Here is a 17,186-nt window from a genome sequence, read left to right as displayed (position 1 = left end):
GGTGGAAAAACTGGCAAACACTGAGATGAGCGTTTTTTTTTTTCCTCCTCCCCTCCACTGTCATTTGCAGGCTAAGCTTGGGGTTACATTAACTAGGCTTACATGCTGAAACAACAGATTGCCTAACAGATTCTTCTAGAGGTCTGATTGCAATCAACATTTTACTGTTATATAACGGTGTCTGTCTGTAATTTAGCTCACCGGGATGAGAAGCATTTTAATCAGCATTCCAGCAATCCTGATAAGGTACAGTAAAGGTTCTCGAGACACTTTGAAACAGATATGTGCAGTTTTAAATTGCTAATTGCTGCAGCTTCATTCGCTGACCATGTTTGTCCTGCAGTAGATTACACTTATGGCTATAATGCTATATTTAAAATCCCAGGCTTAATGTGTCCCGGTGTTCTAGCAGTAGCTTTTAAAATAAATGGTTTGAATAAATAGCTAGTGATAACAAAATTTACAATAAAAAATGTAAAAATTTGCTTATTTCAATTAAATTTTATTTATATAGCGCTTTTAACAATGATCACTGTCTCAAAGCAGCTTCACAAAATGATTAATTGTTGGTAAAATATAAACCGTTTTAAATTTTAATACATTAAAAAAAAGTCTCCACTATCTCCACAATTTATAAAAATCATTAAATAAATAAGTATTTTAAAACAAAAAAAAACTATTTTTTTTTTTTAAATATTCAATTTACATACCAGACCCATCACTTAGTACTTGGTTATTGCACATTTGGCTACAACCTGGGTACACCAATTCTTTGGCAGGGTTTTTTCATTCTTCTTGGCAGAATTGTTTAAGGTCAACCAGCTTGGATGGGCACATTCAGTGCACAGCCATATTTCACGTCTTTCCAGAGATGCTCGACTGGTCTTAGGTCCGGACTCTGACTGGGCGACACTGGGACTTTCACAGAGTTGTTCTGCAGCTGAGATCCTGAGCAATCTGGAGAAGGTTTTTACTCAGGATAGCTCTTTATTTTTCTGCATCCATTTCCCCCCTTTATACTAAGTAGTGTCCCAGTCCAAGTCGCAGAAAATCATCCCCACAGCTTGATGCTGCCACCACTGTGTTTGCCTGTAGGGATGGTTTTAATAAGGTGATGCACAGTGCCCAATTTCCTGATTCCAAATTGTTCAATCCTTGTATCATCCCCCCAGAGGATTCTCTTCTCATAGTCTGAGAGTCCTTCAGGGTCTTTTTGACAAACTCTCAGCAGGCTAGTATGTACCTTTTAGTAAGGAATGGCTTCCATCTGGCTACTCTACCATAGAGGCCTGATTGGTGGAGTGCTGCAGTGATGGTTATCTTTCTGTACGGCTCTCCCACCTACACAAGGATCTCATTTATAGTGACCGTTGCGTTTTTGGTTACCTGTCTGACAAAGGACCTTTATCCCTGATTGCTCAGTTTGGCTGGACGGCCAGATATGGGAAAACTTTTTGGTAGTTCCAAATCTTTTCCAAGTAAGAATGATGGACGGTACTGTGTTCTTCCTCAGTTATCATGACCCAATCCTGTCTCGCAGGTCTACATATAATTCTCTTGACCTTATGGTTTGGTTTTTTCACCTTAGATAGACAATTTTCCCAATTATGAATATTGTCCATTGTATGATTCACATGTACAAAAGTAAGGCAGGGAAAAAAAGATGGCCCCGCCCACCATAGGTTTAAATCTGGATACAGGTACGAATATTTGGAGAACTGAATAGAAACATGTAGTAAAATAGTGCCCTAAGTGCAGCCCTTATATAGACATAAAGTTAACCGAAGTGTAAAACATGTTGGTGAAACAGTATGTGAAATATTATGATATTCATGAGGCATATTTTTACACTTCTACATTTAGATCAGAAATGTTTGACCCTAGTCTTCTCATGTAATGAATTTATTGTAAGTGGTATTAACAACCCTCTTAGTTGCTCATTACTAATCCTTCCAGGTTCATCTGTTTTATAAATTAAGCATCCTGACTTTCATGGTCATGGTGTAATCTTCTTTTCAATGCTTCTAGCATAATACTCCACTTTGAATCGTGATGTCATTCCATTAAAAATCTGAGTGTTTGTGATTAGTCTTAGGGAAGAGATCTGTGTGGTGTTAATATTTCTGCCTAAAAAAAGGGCAGATTAAATGTGCAACCCATTAAATGAGGAACAGATTTACTTTAGCCTGATTTTGAGGCTGATACGACAGCGGCGGTATCTGGGAAATGTCAAAACAAAGTGGGCGTTGGCTGTTAGATGCGTCCCGGGTGAGATTATGACTCTGAACGATAAAGTATGCTTTTAATGAGAAGCATGAGGTTGAGAAAGAGCAGGGAGTCACATGAGACTTGCTTTCTGGAATGGAATGAAGCTCATTGTCAAGTGTATTGAGGTTTTTTTTTTTTGTGGTAATTGTACTTCAGGATTTATTGGCAAAAAGACAAGCTAGGTTGAGGAGAGTTATGGAGACGGAAACCTAACTAATATGATTTTTATACCACTATGTCTACATTTTCTCTCTTTCCAGTATAGAATCGCAGCCATTTTGAGAACTGACTAAAAGATTGAGTGACCCTGTATAGGATAGGTGTATGGAAATGAGGTTGCTGCTGAGGTTATTACATGAAGAAACTATTTTGTTTTTGTTTCTTTTGGTATTTGCAGCCGGTCACAGCAAAATATCTATTTCAATTCATTTCATAAAATCTACATCATTTAATTAACAGTAATTTAATAAGAATAGATGAGGGATACATGAGGGGCAGCCCAAGACTTTTGCACAGTACTGGGTGTCAATGTAATAAATCACTACTTCAGCAGTAAAGATCATTCTTCTGGGCCTTACAGTTACGCTGCAGCTGCATGAACTGGTGGAAAGACCCTTTATAAGTGTCAACATGCCAAATGAATATTCCCATTACAGATCAGTCTTGCATAATACTTCCATTTATACTCTATTTATCAGGGGTGAGCAGAATAAACCCTTTCTTTTCCTGTCTAACTACAATAAGAGAATTATCAGTGCCAAAATGTTTCAAAGGCTCTTTGGAGGCAGGAGGGGGTAGAGACACTGCGTACCATTTCCTCAGTTCTTTCAAATAGTCATTCTATCATTAGCTTAGGGAATTGATTTTCAGAATCTTTCCAAGATCTAAACCTTCCCTTTTTATCTCTTTTAGTCCCTCTCTTTTTTCAGTGACTGTGCAGTGTATGCAAAGGCAAAGTATCAGTCCAACACCATGCACTGAGACTACTAATGGAGCTTTAAATAGGGAGAATCCAAACGCACGCCAAGTGACTCCCAGTCTTTTGAAGCATGTAAAAGTCATCAAAAAGTGTGGTGTGAGGACAACACAGATATAATGTAGTAATGTAGTACAGCATGTCAGGGAAATCACGCTGGTGGTTTCTGCCCTCCTACACAAAGCTCCAGTGTGGCTGTTAGATAGAGTTTACAAAGAGGATTAGGTTGCTATTTATTTCAGCCTCGCATTGGTGTGTCAGCTGTAACAGATTCAAACGAAGCCACTATTCGGCGAGGATAAGTCTAGCAGATCTGGTTTGCCGTAGGTCCATTCTTTCGCAAAAGATGACACTTCCCAGCCGGATAAACTAAGAACGCCATTTCTGCTCACCATTAGCTCTCAATCCTCTAACCCTCTTATGGTATGTAAAAGGCTCACCACCACTGAAACGAGCATCCCGTTCCCTCTATTAGTGCTTCCTACTGAGAGAATATAGCCAGCCTGTGCCTGTGCAGTGTGCCCCAATTCTCTGAAGTGGCCTTTTGTGTTCTCATGTTAGGTTAAAGCAATAATGGAAGTCAAACAGCACTGCTCTGGCAGGTCCTGACTGAGCTCAAATGATGAGCAATGTTAGAGCTGTCATCAGAGAATAGGGATTGGTCAGATAGGTTAAGCCTCTTATTACAGGCATTACAGGAGGAGATGTACTTAGTGTCAAGCCCCAACAATATAAGGCCAAAGGCAAGTGGGAAACACTTTTATGTCTAGGATTATTATTTATTCATTTGTACATCTTCAGTAACGATTTATCTTAGGTATGGTTGCAGAGGATCCGGCTCAAACCCCAGGACTTGAACACAAAATGTTTAGGATGGAATGCCAGTCTGTCAAAAGCCACAATAAACACACACATTCATTCACATCTACTGTTCAAATCTATTTCACCTTCTGTTTGTATTAAAATTAACAAATACTTTTAATAAAGTTAAAAGGGGTTATCGTCGGGTTCCTCACACAGTCCAAAGATTCTTGATTGGCATTTTCAGTGTGCCTGTAGTGTGTGATTGTACATGTGAGTAGGTGTGTTGGCCCACATATCCAGAGTTTACCCCGTCTTGTACCATAGGATCCATGGGATAAGCTCCATGACCCCGCTTCAAATCAAAACAGGATAAGTGGTATACTAAATAGAATGATTGATAGATGGATGGATGGATGGATAGATGGATGGATGGATATACATTTAAAAAGACAGGTAACATTAAATCACCAAACAGAGCGATAGTCTGGAGTCACCTTTCATGGCTTTATGTTAAATTAAGAGATTAAATTAAAGAAAGGTTAATAAAGGTTTTACAATTTAAAACATAGTTGTTTACTTAACAAGCTCAGCAGCGACCTCATTTCCCCTCTCATCTCTTCCAACCAGCATTCAGCACTCATATTCACCAACCTGAAAATCTATTATCGACTGCACCTGTTTCTCACTGGTTCATGCATTGGGTTACATGTTTTTTTTTTTTAATGCCTGAATGATTCATAGGTTCCTGTGTGGCTTAAAAAACAAAAAAAAAGCATTCCTCTGAAACTGGTCAAGTACAGAGGCTGGAGTGGAAATTTGAACCAAAAACTTGAGAGTCGAAAAAGCCTTTTAGGAACCTAAAAGACATGTTCCTTAAGACTTCTTTAAATATACAAGGAAGTCTGGTTCTTCGGAAGCAAAATATTAAGAAATGAGGTATGCATAAGACATTTGATAGTCCTGTATACACAGTATGGGATGACGGTGGATGAATCAATCTGATTGTCAGTCAATAGAGAAACACAATCTCAAGTCTGTAAGTAATGCTAAGTCATATAAAAAGCAACTAATATACTCAACATAGCTATATAACGTTTATCCGATTAGCTAAGCTTACAATTAATACTGGCATTTACTTTCCATTAATTAAGAGAGCCAGAATAGTCATCACAATTAAAAATACAATTAATTATCTCTAGTTAGAACAACTAAAGACTCAAAAAGTCATTTGCATTTATTTGACACATTCCAGAAAATACCACTTAGCTGACAAGACTATTGCGCACTTACATCAGTGTCAAATAGGCTGACTTAATAGTCATTAATAAGTGTTACTTTTGTTTGCAATTAATTGACAACACATGCAAAACATTACTTTCAGAACTGCACAGTGTTCATCGATGATACTCTGCTAAATAGTTCATTGTTAAAAACATTCTTAGGTTTTGTCCGGGATGGGTGGGTCTTGGTAATCTGGTATATTTTTATGTACAAATCGACGTTACAAGGTAGCAGCCGATCTCATATGGTAATTGAAATCAACCAGCAGGGAAAAAGAAAAAAAATTCCATCAGAAGAAGTCCATCAGATTTTCTCTTCTCTTAGATTACCCTTATTAGTTCCAGCTCTGGTTTGATTCCCCTGTCTCCTTTCCATCTATTACTCCATAGAAAATATACTGGCAGGGGTATAACTATTCTTTTTCCCTTCCATACTACAGTACCTTCCTTTATTCATTCATCGCGGTGGATCCGGAGCCTATCACAAGAGCACTAGGCGCGATGTGAGAATATACCTTGAATGTCAGTCTATTACAGAGCATGATGCAGGAACCCATTCACGCCCAGGGACAGGTTTTTAAGAGGGGGATGGTTGAAAGCAAAGAACCTGGAGGAAACCTACAAGCAAAATATCTATGTGTAAAGTTCTATACAGAGACTCAAGCTGAACTCAGGATCAGTCTAGAGGCCTTGAAGCTGTATGGTGCTACCTGCTGCACTACTGTGCATTAAGTATGAATATATATGAAGGGAATAAGAAAAAATAAGAAATAACAAAGAATATAGTGTGTATTTATTTGCACCATGGTGAGAGTAGCCACATGGCAGCTATCGGGTATTTACCCCCCGACCTGGTCCACCCCTGCTGAAAAGGAAAAAAAAAAAAAAAAGGAGGTGTGGGTGGGGTGGGGAGCGGGGTATTTTGGGTGTTTTTAGTGACATGAATATATACAATGGCTGTAGTAATATAGTGACACTTACAGTATATATGAATAGAGCCTTTACCTTACCATGTAGGATCTGGCAATAAATTATCCCAAACATTCAATAGTTTCTTCTTCTCTAAAGCAACTTTAAACCCCACTGCATATAACAGCCTTTCTGATAAGAACACCTGACTATCCGCAGCAGTGCAGCACTTCTGAGTGTGTTAACACCCATGTTCTGTCTAACTCACAGATGATTTTTTATTTATTTATTTATTTTTTTTAAGTACAAAAGAACACCAGGATCATCGTGTCTTGGTTGCCGCATCATCCAGCTCTTTCACAGATTTATGTTCTTGGAGTTCTGTGAAAAGTCTGTGTTGAACCGCTTTTTATGTCAGTGTATGCACTCGTTAATGTGTTAAACTAAGTGTTCATGTAAAAGTGTTTCTCAGTTTCCGTGGACGCTGTTGGGCGCGTTAAACTTTGCAATCATAATTTGACATGAAAAGAGAAAAAATTTGACATGCTATAATACGATTATGAAAATCACAATTCCAGAGAGGCGCAAATAACCCCTTGGTAATCCTTTGAGAGAATTGGAGAATATTTAATTAGCGGTAGACCCAAGTTGCTCTCATTCCCTGCTTTTCATTTATTTATTTCTTTTTTCTTTTTTTTTTTTTTACAAGCACTCCTTTTCTCTCAACTCTTTTTCTCAGCTCTTGCTGTGATCCAGCTTTTTCCTTCAGCTCTAGAGACCCGGGAATCACTGTAAGTTAGTTAGCATGCTGAGCCCTGAATGGAAGAAAGAGTTCTTCATGCATAGGGTGGCAAATTGCCTTCAACCCTCCCACTGTCAGCAGAAATCGGGATGGAGAGAATATGTGCAGGAGGTCTTGATTGGGGTTCGGCTAGAGAGGTAACAAGGGCACGTGCGAATATATTCCACCATCGCACTTAGTTCTGGCTTCCAGAGATCTCTTGAATATCATCTGAGTTTTAACTGTTGTGCGGTTACAGTCATGTACACCCTAGCTATTTATTGTTGTTCGTGTGCGTCTGTGGAATGTCAGATGGCTTTCTAGCAATTATCGAGTAATTATGGTCATAAGCTCGTAATGATAAAATTAGGACATAGTGAAACTAAATGTCAGGAAAAAATATGTATCAAGTTGTGCACTTTCTGCAACACATTCGGTATGAGTCTATGATACAGCTTAACTTGACCCACCATCTTGTAAGATACGAGGAAAACATGCGTGAAAAGATCATTATGTAAAACTCCTGGGACTGCTAGAAATACAGCAGTGGCAATAAGGAAATGTAAACAGCAAATGATTCTTATTACCACAAGCTCACTTTGACAAATGTTCCGGTTTAAACAGCCTTTTTTTCTTACAGAGAACAGGTATTCTAAATGATGACTTAAGCAGCGCATATTCATTTTCCTTTTACCATAGCACAGATGAATTCTTGAATCTGGTTGGTCAGAAGTAAGGTTGTGGTAATATACCAATTGTATACTACAATGAATGAAAATGAAAATGAATGAAAATGAAAATGAATGGTAGTCATTCCCTCTTGTTCATTTACTCATTGCTAAATACAATCTCATGTATACATCGCCTTAACTCCTCGACTGCCCGATTGGCTTCGATTCCCACCTCGGGTCTGTGTGCATGGAGTTTGGATGTTTCATCTTATGCTTGCTGGGTTTCCGCCCACATACCAAAGACATGGACATGGTGTTCCCAAATTGGCTGTAGTGTGTGTGTGTGTGTGTGTGTGTGCTCTGCAATGGATTGGCACCCTGCTCAGGGTGTACCCTGCCTCGTGCCGGAAGTCTCCTTGGAGAGGCTCCAGGCTTCCCACTACCCTGTACAGAATAAACATTATGAAAAAGGAATGAATGAATTACTAAATAATTTTTTTATTGTATCCATTGCATTGATTCGCTCACTCCTCTCTCTCTTTCGTACACAGGTCCATGTGTAAGTAGCATAGTCCTTCATATGTTATTCTTTGCTTAACTGCAGTTCATCATATAATCTGACATGGATAACATCCAGTAGTTAATTTGAAAATATTTGTCGTGACTTATTCGTGGAAATTATATTTTTCTGTACCCGCCTTCTGATCTGAAACATTAGACCTCATGTGGCTAATCTACGGGCACCCAGTGTTGATGTCTGTGTGGACGTCTCTCAGACGTAAAATGTTTAGTATTCACGGTATTGCGCAAATTTTTATTGGAATAATCTCATACAGTGTGTAAAAAGTAATAATCTTTAAAGCCTGTTGTAATTACACAGTCTAAAAGCGGCTTAAGACTACTGTACCTCTTCAACATGCACTTTCAAAACCACTTAAATAAACCACTTCTCTGCAACAGGATTTTCGTTTTATAGTACTTTTAGACCCTGGGCTATTTATACTTGCATGAGGGTATATTTTTTGATGGAGACTATAAAGCACTTCTGTAAGTCACTCTGGATAAGGGCGTCTGTCAAATGCTGTAAATGTAAATGCACTCGGCACCTAGTCACCGGCTGGGTCTGCTTGCTGCCTGTGCTGGCTCGTGCACCTATCTTAGAAGGCAGTAGCAATGATGGCACCTGAAAGAAAATAGTTTGAGACAGGTTTAACAATCAGCCTGCATCAAGATGTTGCCAGGATACCTGGAGCTAGGTGGAATACCATACAAGGTGTATGGTATGTTTAGACTTTTCTGAAATTATTTCTCACTATCATCATCATCAACAACAACAGGAACAATAACAAAACCCTAAACCTACCCACCACGCCCGCAGTGCTTTCCACTGACATTTTTTCCCCTGGTTGGCTGCTACGTAAAACCTGTCACCTGTGATTTTATGGTGATTAGGATGATGCCATACATGCTTCGCTGTCTTGCTCGATGTAAGGATTGCCAAAAACAGCAAGTTTTTGTGCAAAGAAATGACTAGTCGACTTTCTTTCTACCTATTATTATTATTAATTATAATATTATAATAATAATAATAATTATAATTATAATAATACATTTAAACTAAGAAAATTATACAACTTATTGGAAGAGTTTTGTTTTTATTAGCTTAGTTTAAAAGATTATTAATAATAATTAATAAATAATAACTACACCAGCTTTTTAGCCCATACGGTTACAGTCTGTTCACTGCCTGTGATTAAAGTGTGTGTGTGTGTGTGTGTGTGTGTGTGTGTGTGTGTGTATGTGTGTATCCAGCTTTTACTTTAAAGCCAACAGCACTCGTGTGCTTCTTTAACTTCTGTTAGAGGAACCGTAGACACTACAGCTTTGGATCTTTGATCATTTGAGAGAGAAGATTTTAAAGTTTTATATATGTGTATATGTTGTCGAGTAATAACTCGAATGCAGGATAGCAGGTTTTTCCAAAGCGGTCAAAAAGCTATTTTTCAGTGGGCATCCACTCTACAAATCCAATTATAGTCTATGGAGTGATTTTTGCAGTGATTTTAGGACCACTTTTAAAGGAGTGAATTATGTTTGATCGATATGATTTTTTTTTACCAGTACTAGTATTAGAGTTCTTTGAGCTCTTCGTCACAGCGTCACGTTTTCCAATCAGACCAAGAACATGCGGGCTAGGAGTCAGGGCAGTGGCACGCGTACCAAATGGATCCTCATAACTTAAAAACGAAATTGGGAACCAATTGGTCAGAATTCTTAGATAAGTAATATGAAGCCATTCTTGGTGGGGAGAAGGGATCAGACCACTTCGACCTGCATTAATCACTAAAGTTTTTGCACTTTGTACAAACTCAACTTAGCACTTCTTCTCCTACTGTTACTAATAATACATTTAAACCAATTTGGATGGAGTTTGTGCTCCCCGTGCTTGGTGGGTTTCCTCCGGGTACTCCGGTTTCCTCCCACAGTCCAAAGAGATGCAGATTAGGCTAATTGGTGTTCCCAAATTGCCTGTAGTGTGTGAGTGAGTGAGTGAGTAAGTGTGTGCACTGCGATAAATGGGCACCTGTCCAGGGTGTACCCTGCCTTGTGCCCTAAGTCTTCTGGGATAGGATCCAGACTCCCTGCGTACAGTATTAAGAGGTACTGTATAGATAATGACATATTATCCAGAGTATACTCAGTTCCAACATTCAGGTCCAAAAGTATTGGATAGCGACGAAATTTGTTTGCTTGCTTGCTTGCTTTTGGCTCTGTACATCAGCGCAATGGATCTGAAGTGTAGACTTTCAGCTTTAATTCAATAGGTGTTTAATAAAAATATTGACTTAATCATTTAGAAATTCTGACCATGTATTACGTTTTACAAGGCCAAAAGAAATTGGCTGACTGACTGATAAGCAGTTTCATGGCCTGTTTTTGGACGAATTAAGGAGATCTAAAAGGCCTTGAGTTGATTTCAGGTGTTGAATTAGCATTTGGATTTTGTACCTGACAAAAAGCAACTAAAATGCAATTATTTATAAGATTTTCAAACAGCAAATGTGCTACAGTGTTTATAAACAGCAACCCAGAAAAGTGTCTCGCATACACGTGTTCACATACATGTGAGGCACATACATTTAAAAATGTTATAGTAAGACCGTGATTGTCTAGTCTGTTATGACTATGGATGCATGACTAAATAATAACCAATGATTCAATATAGTATCTTGAATTTAAATCTGTATAAAACTACATCAGTTTTAATGGGCTTGATGCAGTTTATAAAATTAATGATAGTATTGTTATCTATAATTTGCAAGTATTAAGAAATGTACATTGTGGGAACCCTGAGGTGTCAGGTGTGACTGTGACACTGGTAAATGGTTTAAATGGCATGCTAGCACTGTCGCCTTGCACCTCCAACCTGAGTTTGATTTTTCGTCTGGTCTGTGTACATGATCTCCCCATGCTTGGTGAGTTTCCCCCCAGAACTCAAAAACATGCCGAGTAGGCTAATTGGCATTCCCAAATTGCCCTGTGTGTGAATTTTGACGGAAGGTCCTCCCAAGGTCGTACAAAATGGAAATAAATACAAAGGTCACCACTGACTAATGGTCCATATTTGGACTGCAGAGGTTCCTACAGTAGATGGATAGATGAAACTAAGCCAAAAACACTGAAAAAGGCATGTTCAGAATTTGCCTTCGTGACATACTAAGAGCTTACCACAAGATGCTAACCACTGGTAACATTATAGAACATACACTGATTGGTCTTTCCTAGAAAACATTTAAAAACCTGTACGGATTTAATGCTAAATTCTTAGAATATATGATACCAAGATTAACTTCTATCAGAGGTATTGATTGATGTATGATTAATGACTGCTAGAAGCAAGATGAGTTCTGAAGTGTAGAAAGCCATAGTTTCTGATCAGAAACAGCACTTTATAGTACAGATGGCAAAACATCTTGCGAAAGGAAACGAGGAGCTCCTTAAGAAAAAGAAAATACAAAGTCAATCACCTAACTAAGGGGCATTTGTAAACACTTGGGGCATCTGTTGGTCAATACACATTTCTAGTTTTTTTTTTTTCACATTTAACCTATCCTGTGTGTTAGCAGGCAAAATTTCCTTTGGGATCCATCCATCCATCCATCCATCCATACTTAAAACCCAACCGAACATTGGGTAGGCCTTTGTGTCCTTTGAAATGCAGAGTTTTATGGGGTTGTTGTATCAAAAAATTTTGATCTCTCTCAACTTGTGTGCCGAGTAGAGTCATACACACGTGTTTGACCCCCTTTCGCCTTCAGAACTGCGTCAATTCTACGTGGCATTGATTCAACAAGGTGCTAAAAGCATTCTTTAGAAATGTTAGCCCATATTGATAGGATAGCATCTTGCAGTTGATGGAGATTTGTGGGATGCACATCCAGGGCACGAAGCTCCCGTTCCACCACATCCCAAAGATGCTCTATTGCGTTGAGATCTGGTGACTGTGGGGGCCATTTTAGTACAGTGAACTCATTGTCATGTTCAAGAAACTAATTTGAAATGATTCGAGCTTTGTGACATGGTGCATTATCCTGCTGGAAGTAGCCATCAGAGGATGGGTACATGGTGATCATAAAGGGATGGACATGGTCAGAAACAATGCTCAGGTAGCCTGTGGCATTTAAACGATGCCCAATTGGCACTAAGGGGCCTAAAGTGTGCCAAGAAAACATCCCCCACACCATTACACCACCACCACCAGCCTGCACAGTGGTAACAAGCCATGATGGATCCATGTTCTCATTCTGTTTAAGCCAAATTCCGACTCCACCATTTGAATGTCCCAAACTGACCAGGCAACATTTTTCCAGTCTTCAACTGTCCAATTTTGGTGAGCTCGTGCAATTTGTAGCCTCTTTTTCCTATTTGTAGTGGAGATGAGTGGTACCCGGTGGGGACTTCTGCTGTTGTAGCCCATCTGCCTCAAGGTTGTGCGTGTTGTGGCTTCACAAATGCTTTGCTGCATACCTCGGTTATAACGAGTGGTTATTTCAGTCAAAGTTGCTCTTCTATCAGCTTGAATCACTCGGCACATTCTCCTCTGACCTCTAACATCAACAAGGCATTTTTGCCCACAGGACTGCCGCGTACTGGATGTTTTTCCCTTTTTACACCATTCTTTGTAAACCCTAGAAGTCGTTGTGCGTGAAAATCCCAGTAACTGAGCAGATTGTGAAATACTCAGACCGGCCCGTCTGGCACCAACCACCATGCCACGCTCAAAATTGCTTAAATCACCTTTCTTTTCCATTCTGACATTCAGTTTGGAGATCAGGAGATTGTCTTGACCAGGACCACACCCATAAATGCATTGAAGCAACTGCCATGTGATTGGTTGATTTAGATAATTGCATTATTGAGAAATTAAACAGGTGTTCCTAATAATCCTTTAGGTGAGTGTATGTCTCCGCGTTGCACTCAGTGATTAAAGGGATGTAATAAAGACGTTTTTTCTGCTGAACATGAACTATAATCCTGCTGGTGACCCTGACCTGACCACATGATGCTTTTCACTCACAAAACTCCAGCACTCCAGACAAGATGCAACTGAAGGCTTGGTAAGGATTGGTAATGTCCATGGGTTCCAAGGCTTCCTGAGCGTTAGCTAAAAGTCTACACGTCAATCACATCTTAATGGCTTTATTTTATTACCCTTGTGGTTTACATAGGTAAAATTAAGAAAATTGTTACTGTCAGGTTTGTGCTTTCTGTGTGTGTGTGTGTGTGTTTTGTAAGAAAATATGTAATTATTTCAGCCGTCACGCTGTCATTCTCTTTTCTCTAAAACTTATCAGAATGCCTCCACTGTTCCATTTGTCAGTTTTGTTGGCTCCCTCCTGTACACCCTCTTTCTTAATGGCATCGTTTTTTGCAGTCACTTGTCAGGTTGTTTTTTAATCCGTGTGTTTTTATCCTGTTTCCATAACAACCTTTGAACCATTTTATTGCTGTCCTGCTGCACTTTGTCTTAATGCAGCTCTCAGTTTGTCCACTCACTTTCCCAATTTCTTCTATTCTCATATTGCTCTACTTTCTCCAGTGAATTGATGTGATGCTTTCCATCTGCCATGAAATCCTTTAATATCATCCTTTTTTCCTGCTGATTTCCCCCCCACCTCTATTAGCTTCAAGTCACCTTTATTCAAGTTCCACTTTTTTATATAACGTAATGCATAATGCATCCTGAACTTGTTTTGCTGTAATTCGGAAATCATCCACCGTACTACTTTACTTTTATAATTCAGTGAAAATGGATGAAAGTTAACGGATCAAGCAGCGCTCAGGGGTTTTGGTCTTATCAGTAATGTGGAGCAGGACCTTTTTAAATTTATCTGGTGTGAGCCCCCAGGCTGGAGAATGGCAGTAAGCCATATGGCATGGCTCTGAAGGAAACTCTACACAAGCGCTGTAGTCCACCTGTAAGCCTGCGTTATCTCTTCATCTCTCCGCTAACTGCGAGTTGCAGAGTGCCAACAAGCTTCAAGATCCTCACAGGCTGATTAGTTCCTAAATACAGTGATTATATGCATTAACATTCCATCTGGGCCTCTTGCTGCCTTATATCCTGTGTTAACAAACAAGATTTTTTTTTTTGAGGAAGCTAAACCTCCACGTGGTTCTGCGCATTACTTATATATATCAAGTGGATATAAATAAAATCTTTTCAGAAGTCATTTGCAGGAGCAAAAATAAGGGGAAAAAAGTTCATGGAGTTTATCACAATCTAGCTGTTTCAGGAAAAGTACTGTACAAAAAGTTTCCCAAGATTTTTTATTTTTATTTTAAGTCAGTTTATGTATAAGGAGGCTCGACTGATCGGCTTGAGGTCGTCCAATTGGTACAATTTATTGCAAATTCATCTAAACAATATTCTATCAGGTTAAATTAGCTCATATATGTTATTATGCACAGTTAATAAAAATTACAGACCTCAGTTAAATAATGAATTAAAAAGAAAGCAATTTAAACGCAATCTTTGAATTAATGCTAGTTATTTACTCATTGCATAGATGGAGTTGGAATGTTTGCTTCAGTAGCTGAAGACGTCTAATGGCTAAGCTGCATTGGTGGAAGATTGAGCACACACTGCATTTAGGAGACACACGTTCACCATTTAGTTAGTATTTTCTCCTTTTTTATGTTTGCCATGAACGCACAAGCGGTACGAAGGCTATCCTATGAAAGTGTTTACACACAAAACTGATAAAAGACACCCAATATGGAGGTTCGTGCCTGAATTTATTATCAACCTTGTCTGGAGAAGGCTGATCGTTTGAGAGTTAATCAAACACTGTGTTGTGTCTTTGCGGTCGTTCCTATAAAAAATGTCTTGATTTATGGTGTAGATCCTTGCTTTTAATTACCAGTTGTTAATATGTGCAAGGATAGAAATCTCTCTCTCTCTCTCTCTCTCTCTCTCTCTCTCTCTCTCTTTTCTTCCCTCCCTGTATTTATTTCTGTCTCAGCTGTTGCCACTTTGCTTTTCCCTTTATTGATATATGATTCTCTTTCATCTGTAACTCGTCTTGGTAAAACTTCATCACTGCTGTAAACAATGTGAGATGGCAGGTGTTGTGCTGTCAGTGCCAATCAGAGTGACAGGACCAGTCAGGAATCACAGTCTCCACCACTCAAAAACGTCAAGCCGCACACAGAAACACTGACATGCAAAGTTGGATTTTGAATGAGCAACAGAAAGAAAAGAGAGGGTGTAATGAAAAGATGAGGTTTGTTGGGGATTATTATTATTTTTTAAGGACTCAGATTAAAAGCCCCAAATGGCTATACAAACCTCTGGGAAATCCTGCATTAGGCACAGCAAAATAAATCAGTGAATGCCTAGAAAAACGGACTATGTTTAGAAGTCATAGATGGTGCAACTGTTTTCCGGATTAAGATCATTCCGATTCATAATATCACTCACTCACTCATCGTCAGCATCATATATACCTCCTTTTCCTGAGTCAGGGTCGCGGGGACCTGGAACCTATCCCAGGAAGCTTAGGGCACAAGGTGGGGTGCCTTTGGAGTGGTGAGGTGGAGAGGGTGCCAATCCATCACTCAGCACACAAACAGACACACACTCATTACGGGCAATTTGGGAATGCCAATTAGCAGGTCTTTGAAATGTGGGAGGAAACCAGAGTACCTGGAGGAAACCCACCATGCACGGGGAGAACATTCAAATTCCCTGCACACAAAGACGAGAATCGAGTCTGGCCGGGAATCGAACCTGGACCCTGGAGGTGCAAGGCGATGGTGCTAACCAGAGATGTGATCAGTAAAAAAATAAAATCTGAATAGAGATCACAAACATTTTGTGAAGTTTTACAGTAAAAAACAACAACAACAACAATGACTATGCTTAATAGTTAATGTAAGCACTGTAAACACTGTATTGAGAACTCACAGGATTGAGACTAAACAGCTGTGTGGGCATAAGAAACCTAGTAAGAAACCACGCTAGTGAGATGAATCAGAAAAAAAGGCCTACATTTGCTAGGGAACATATAGATTGGATCTTGGAGCAATGGAAAAAGGTCATGTGGTCTGACGAGTTCAGGATGATCGTATTCAGAGTGATGGGTGCATCAGGGTAAGAAGAGGAGTGCATGAAGCGATGCACCCATCATGCATAGTGCATACCAAGCTATGAAGCCAGTGTGATGATCTGGGGTTGCTTCAGTTGTTCAGATCAATAAAATGTTATAAAGAGCGAATATAAATAAATAATACAAACCCAATTCTGTATGTATTGTTTTGCTCTTATTTCCTCATAGCTTTTGCAAACTCAGTGAGCCCTGCTTGTGATTGTAGTTGGATCTCCTGCCATTGGTTTATTACCCTGTTGTATTCATGTGTTTTCTGTTGTGTAACACGAGTCTGTACACGTAACCTGGGTAATAATGCCTCTCTTCTTTTTGCTGCAGGTCCAGATTGGTATTTGGTGCGAGTTGAGCTGACAGTCCTGGATGTCAATGATAATGCTCCAGAGTGGACAATGGTACCCTTTCCTTACTTGGCAGTCGTGTCTCCTATCGCAGCCCCCAGCACACTCGTATACAAGCTCACAGCTCGGGACGGCGACGAGGGTGTCAACGGAGAGGTGGAATACTTCCTGTCTGATGGTAAGACAGCTCCTTTCATAACCAGCTTTTGTACCTTTGCAGGCGAGTCAGAGAAAATGAAGCGAGGATGTTTTAAAGCAAATCCAGATGGGAGACAGGCAAAGCATGCCAGACAGATATAAATATACCAGGAGAGGTTGACACTCTTTTTTTTTTTTCTTTTGAAATGAGAAAATTGAAACTCTAAAACTTGAAGTATGTATGTGTAGTGATTATAGGGGTTAAATTTGTGCTGTAAAAATGAAAAGACTTGTTCAAGCTGTTCCTTAAACAGAAATACGGTCTAAGTCAATGGCGTTTATATTTACA

The 17,186-nt window shown here is 39.3% G+C and overlaps 1 protein-coding gene across 1 annotated transcript in view; it reads left to right on the top strand.

Annotated features, from left to right (window-relative positions):
• si:ch211-186j3.6 (neural-cadherin) overlaps window positions 1-17,186 on the top strand; it is a 285,750-nt gene that overhangs the window by 73,366 nt on the left and 195,198 nt on the right. Inside the window, exon 2 of the mRNA XM_053492457.1 lies at window positions 16,680-16,877. Coding sequence (XP_053348432.1) covers window positions 16,680-16,877 — 198 coding nt within the window. The remainder of the gene's footprint in view (window positions 1-16,679; window positions 16,878-17,186) is intronic.

Source organism: Clarias gariepinus, chromosome 3, assembly GCF_024256425.1.
Source record: "Clarias gariepinus isolate MV-2021 ecotype Netherlands chromosome 3, CGAR_prim_01v2, whole genome shotgun sequence".
Taxonomy (NCBI): domain Eukaryota; kingdom Metazoa; phylum Chordata; class Actinopteri; order Siluriformes; family Clariidae; genus Clarias; species Clarias gariepinus.
Note: the sequence above shows the minus strand (reverse complement) of the source record. Positions and strands in the feature narration are given on the sequence as shown.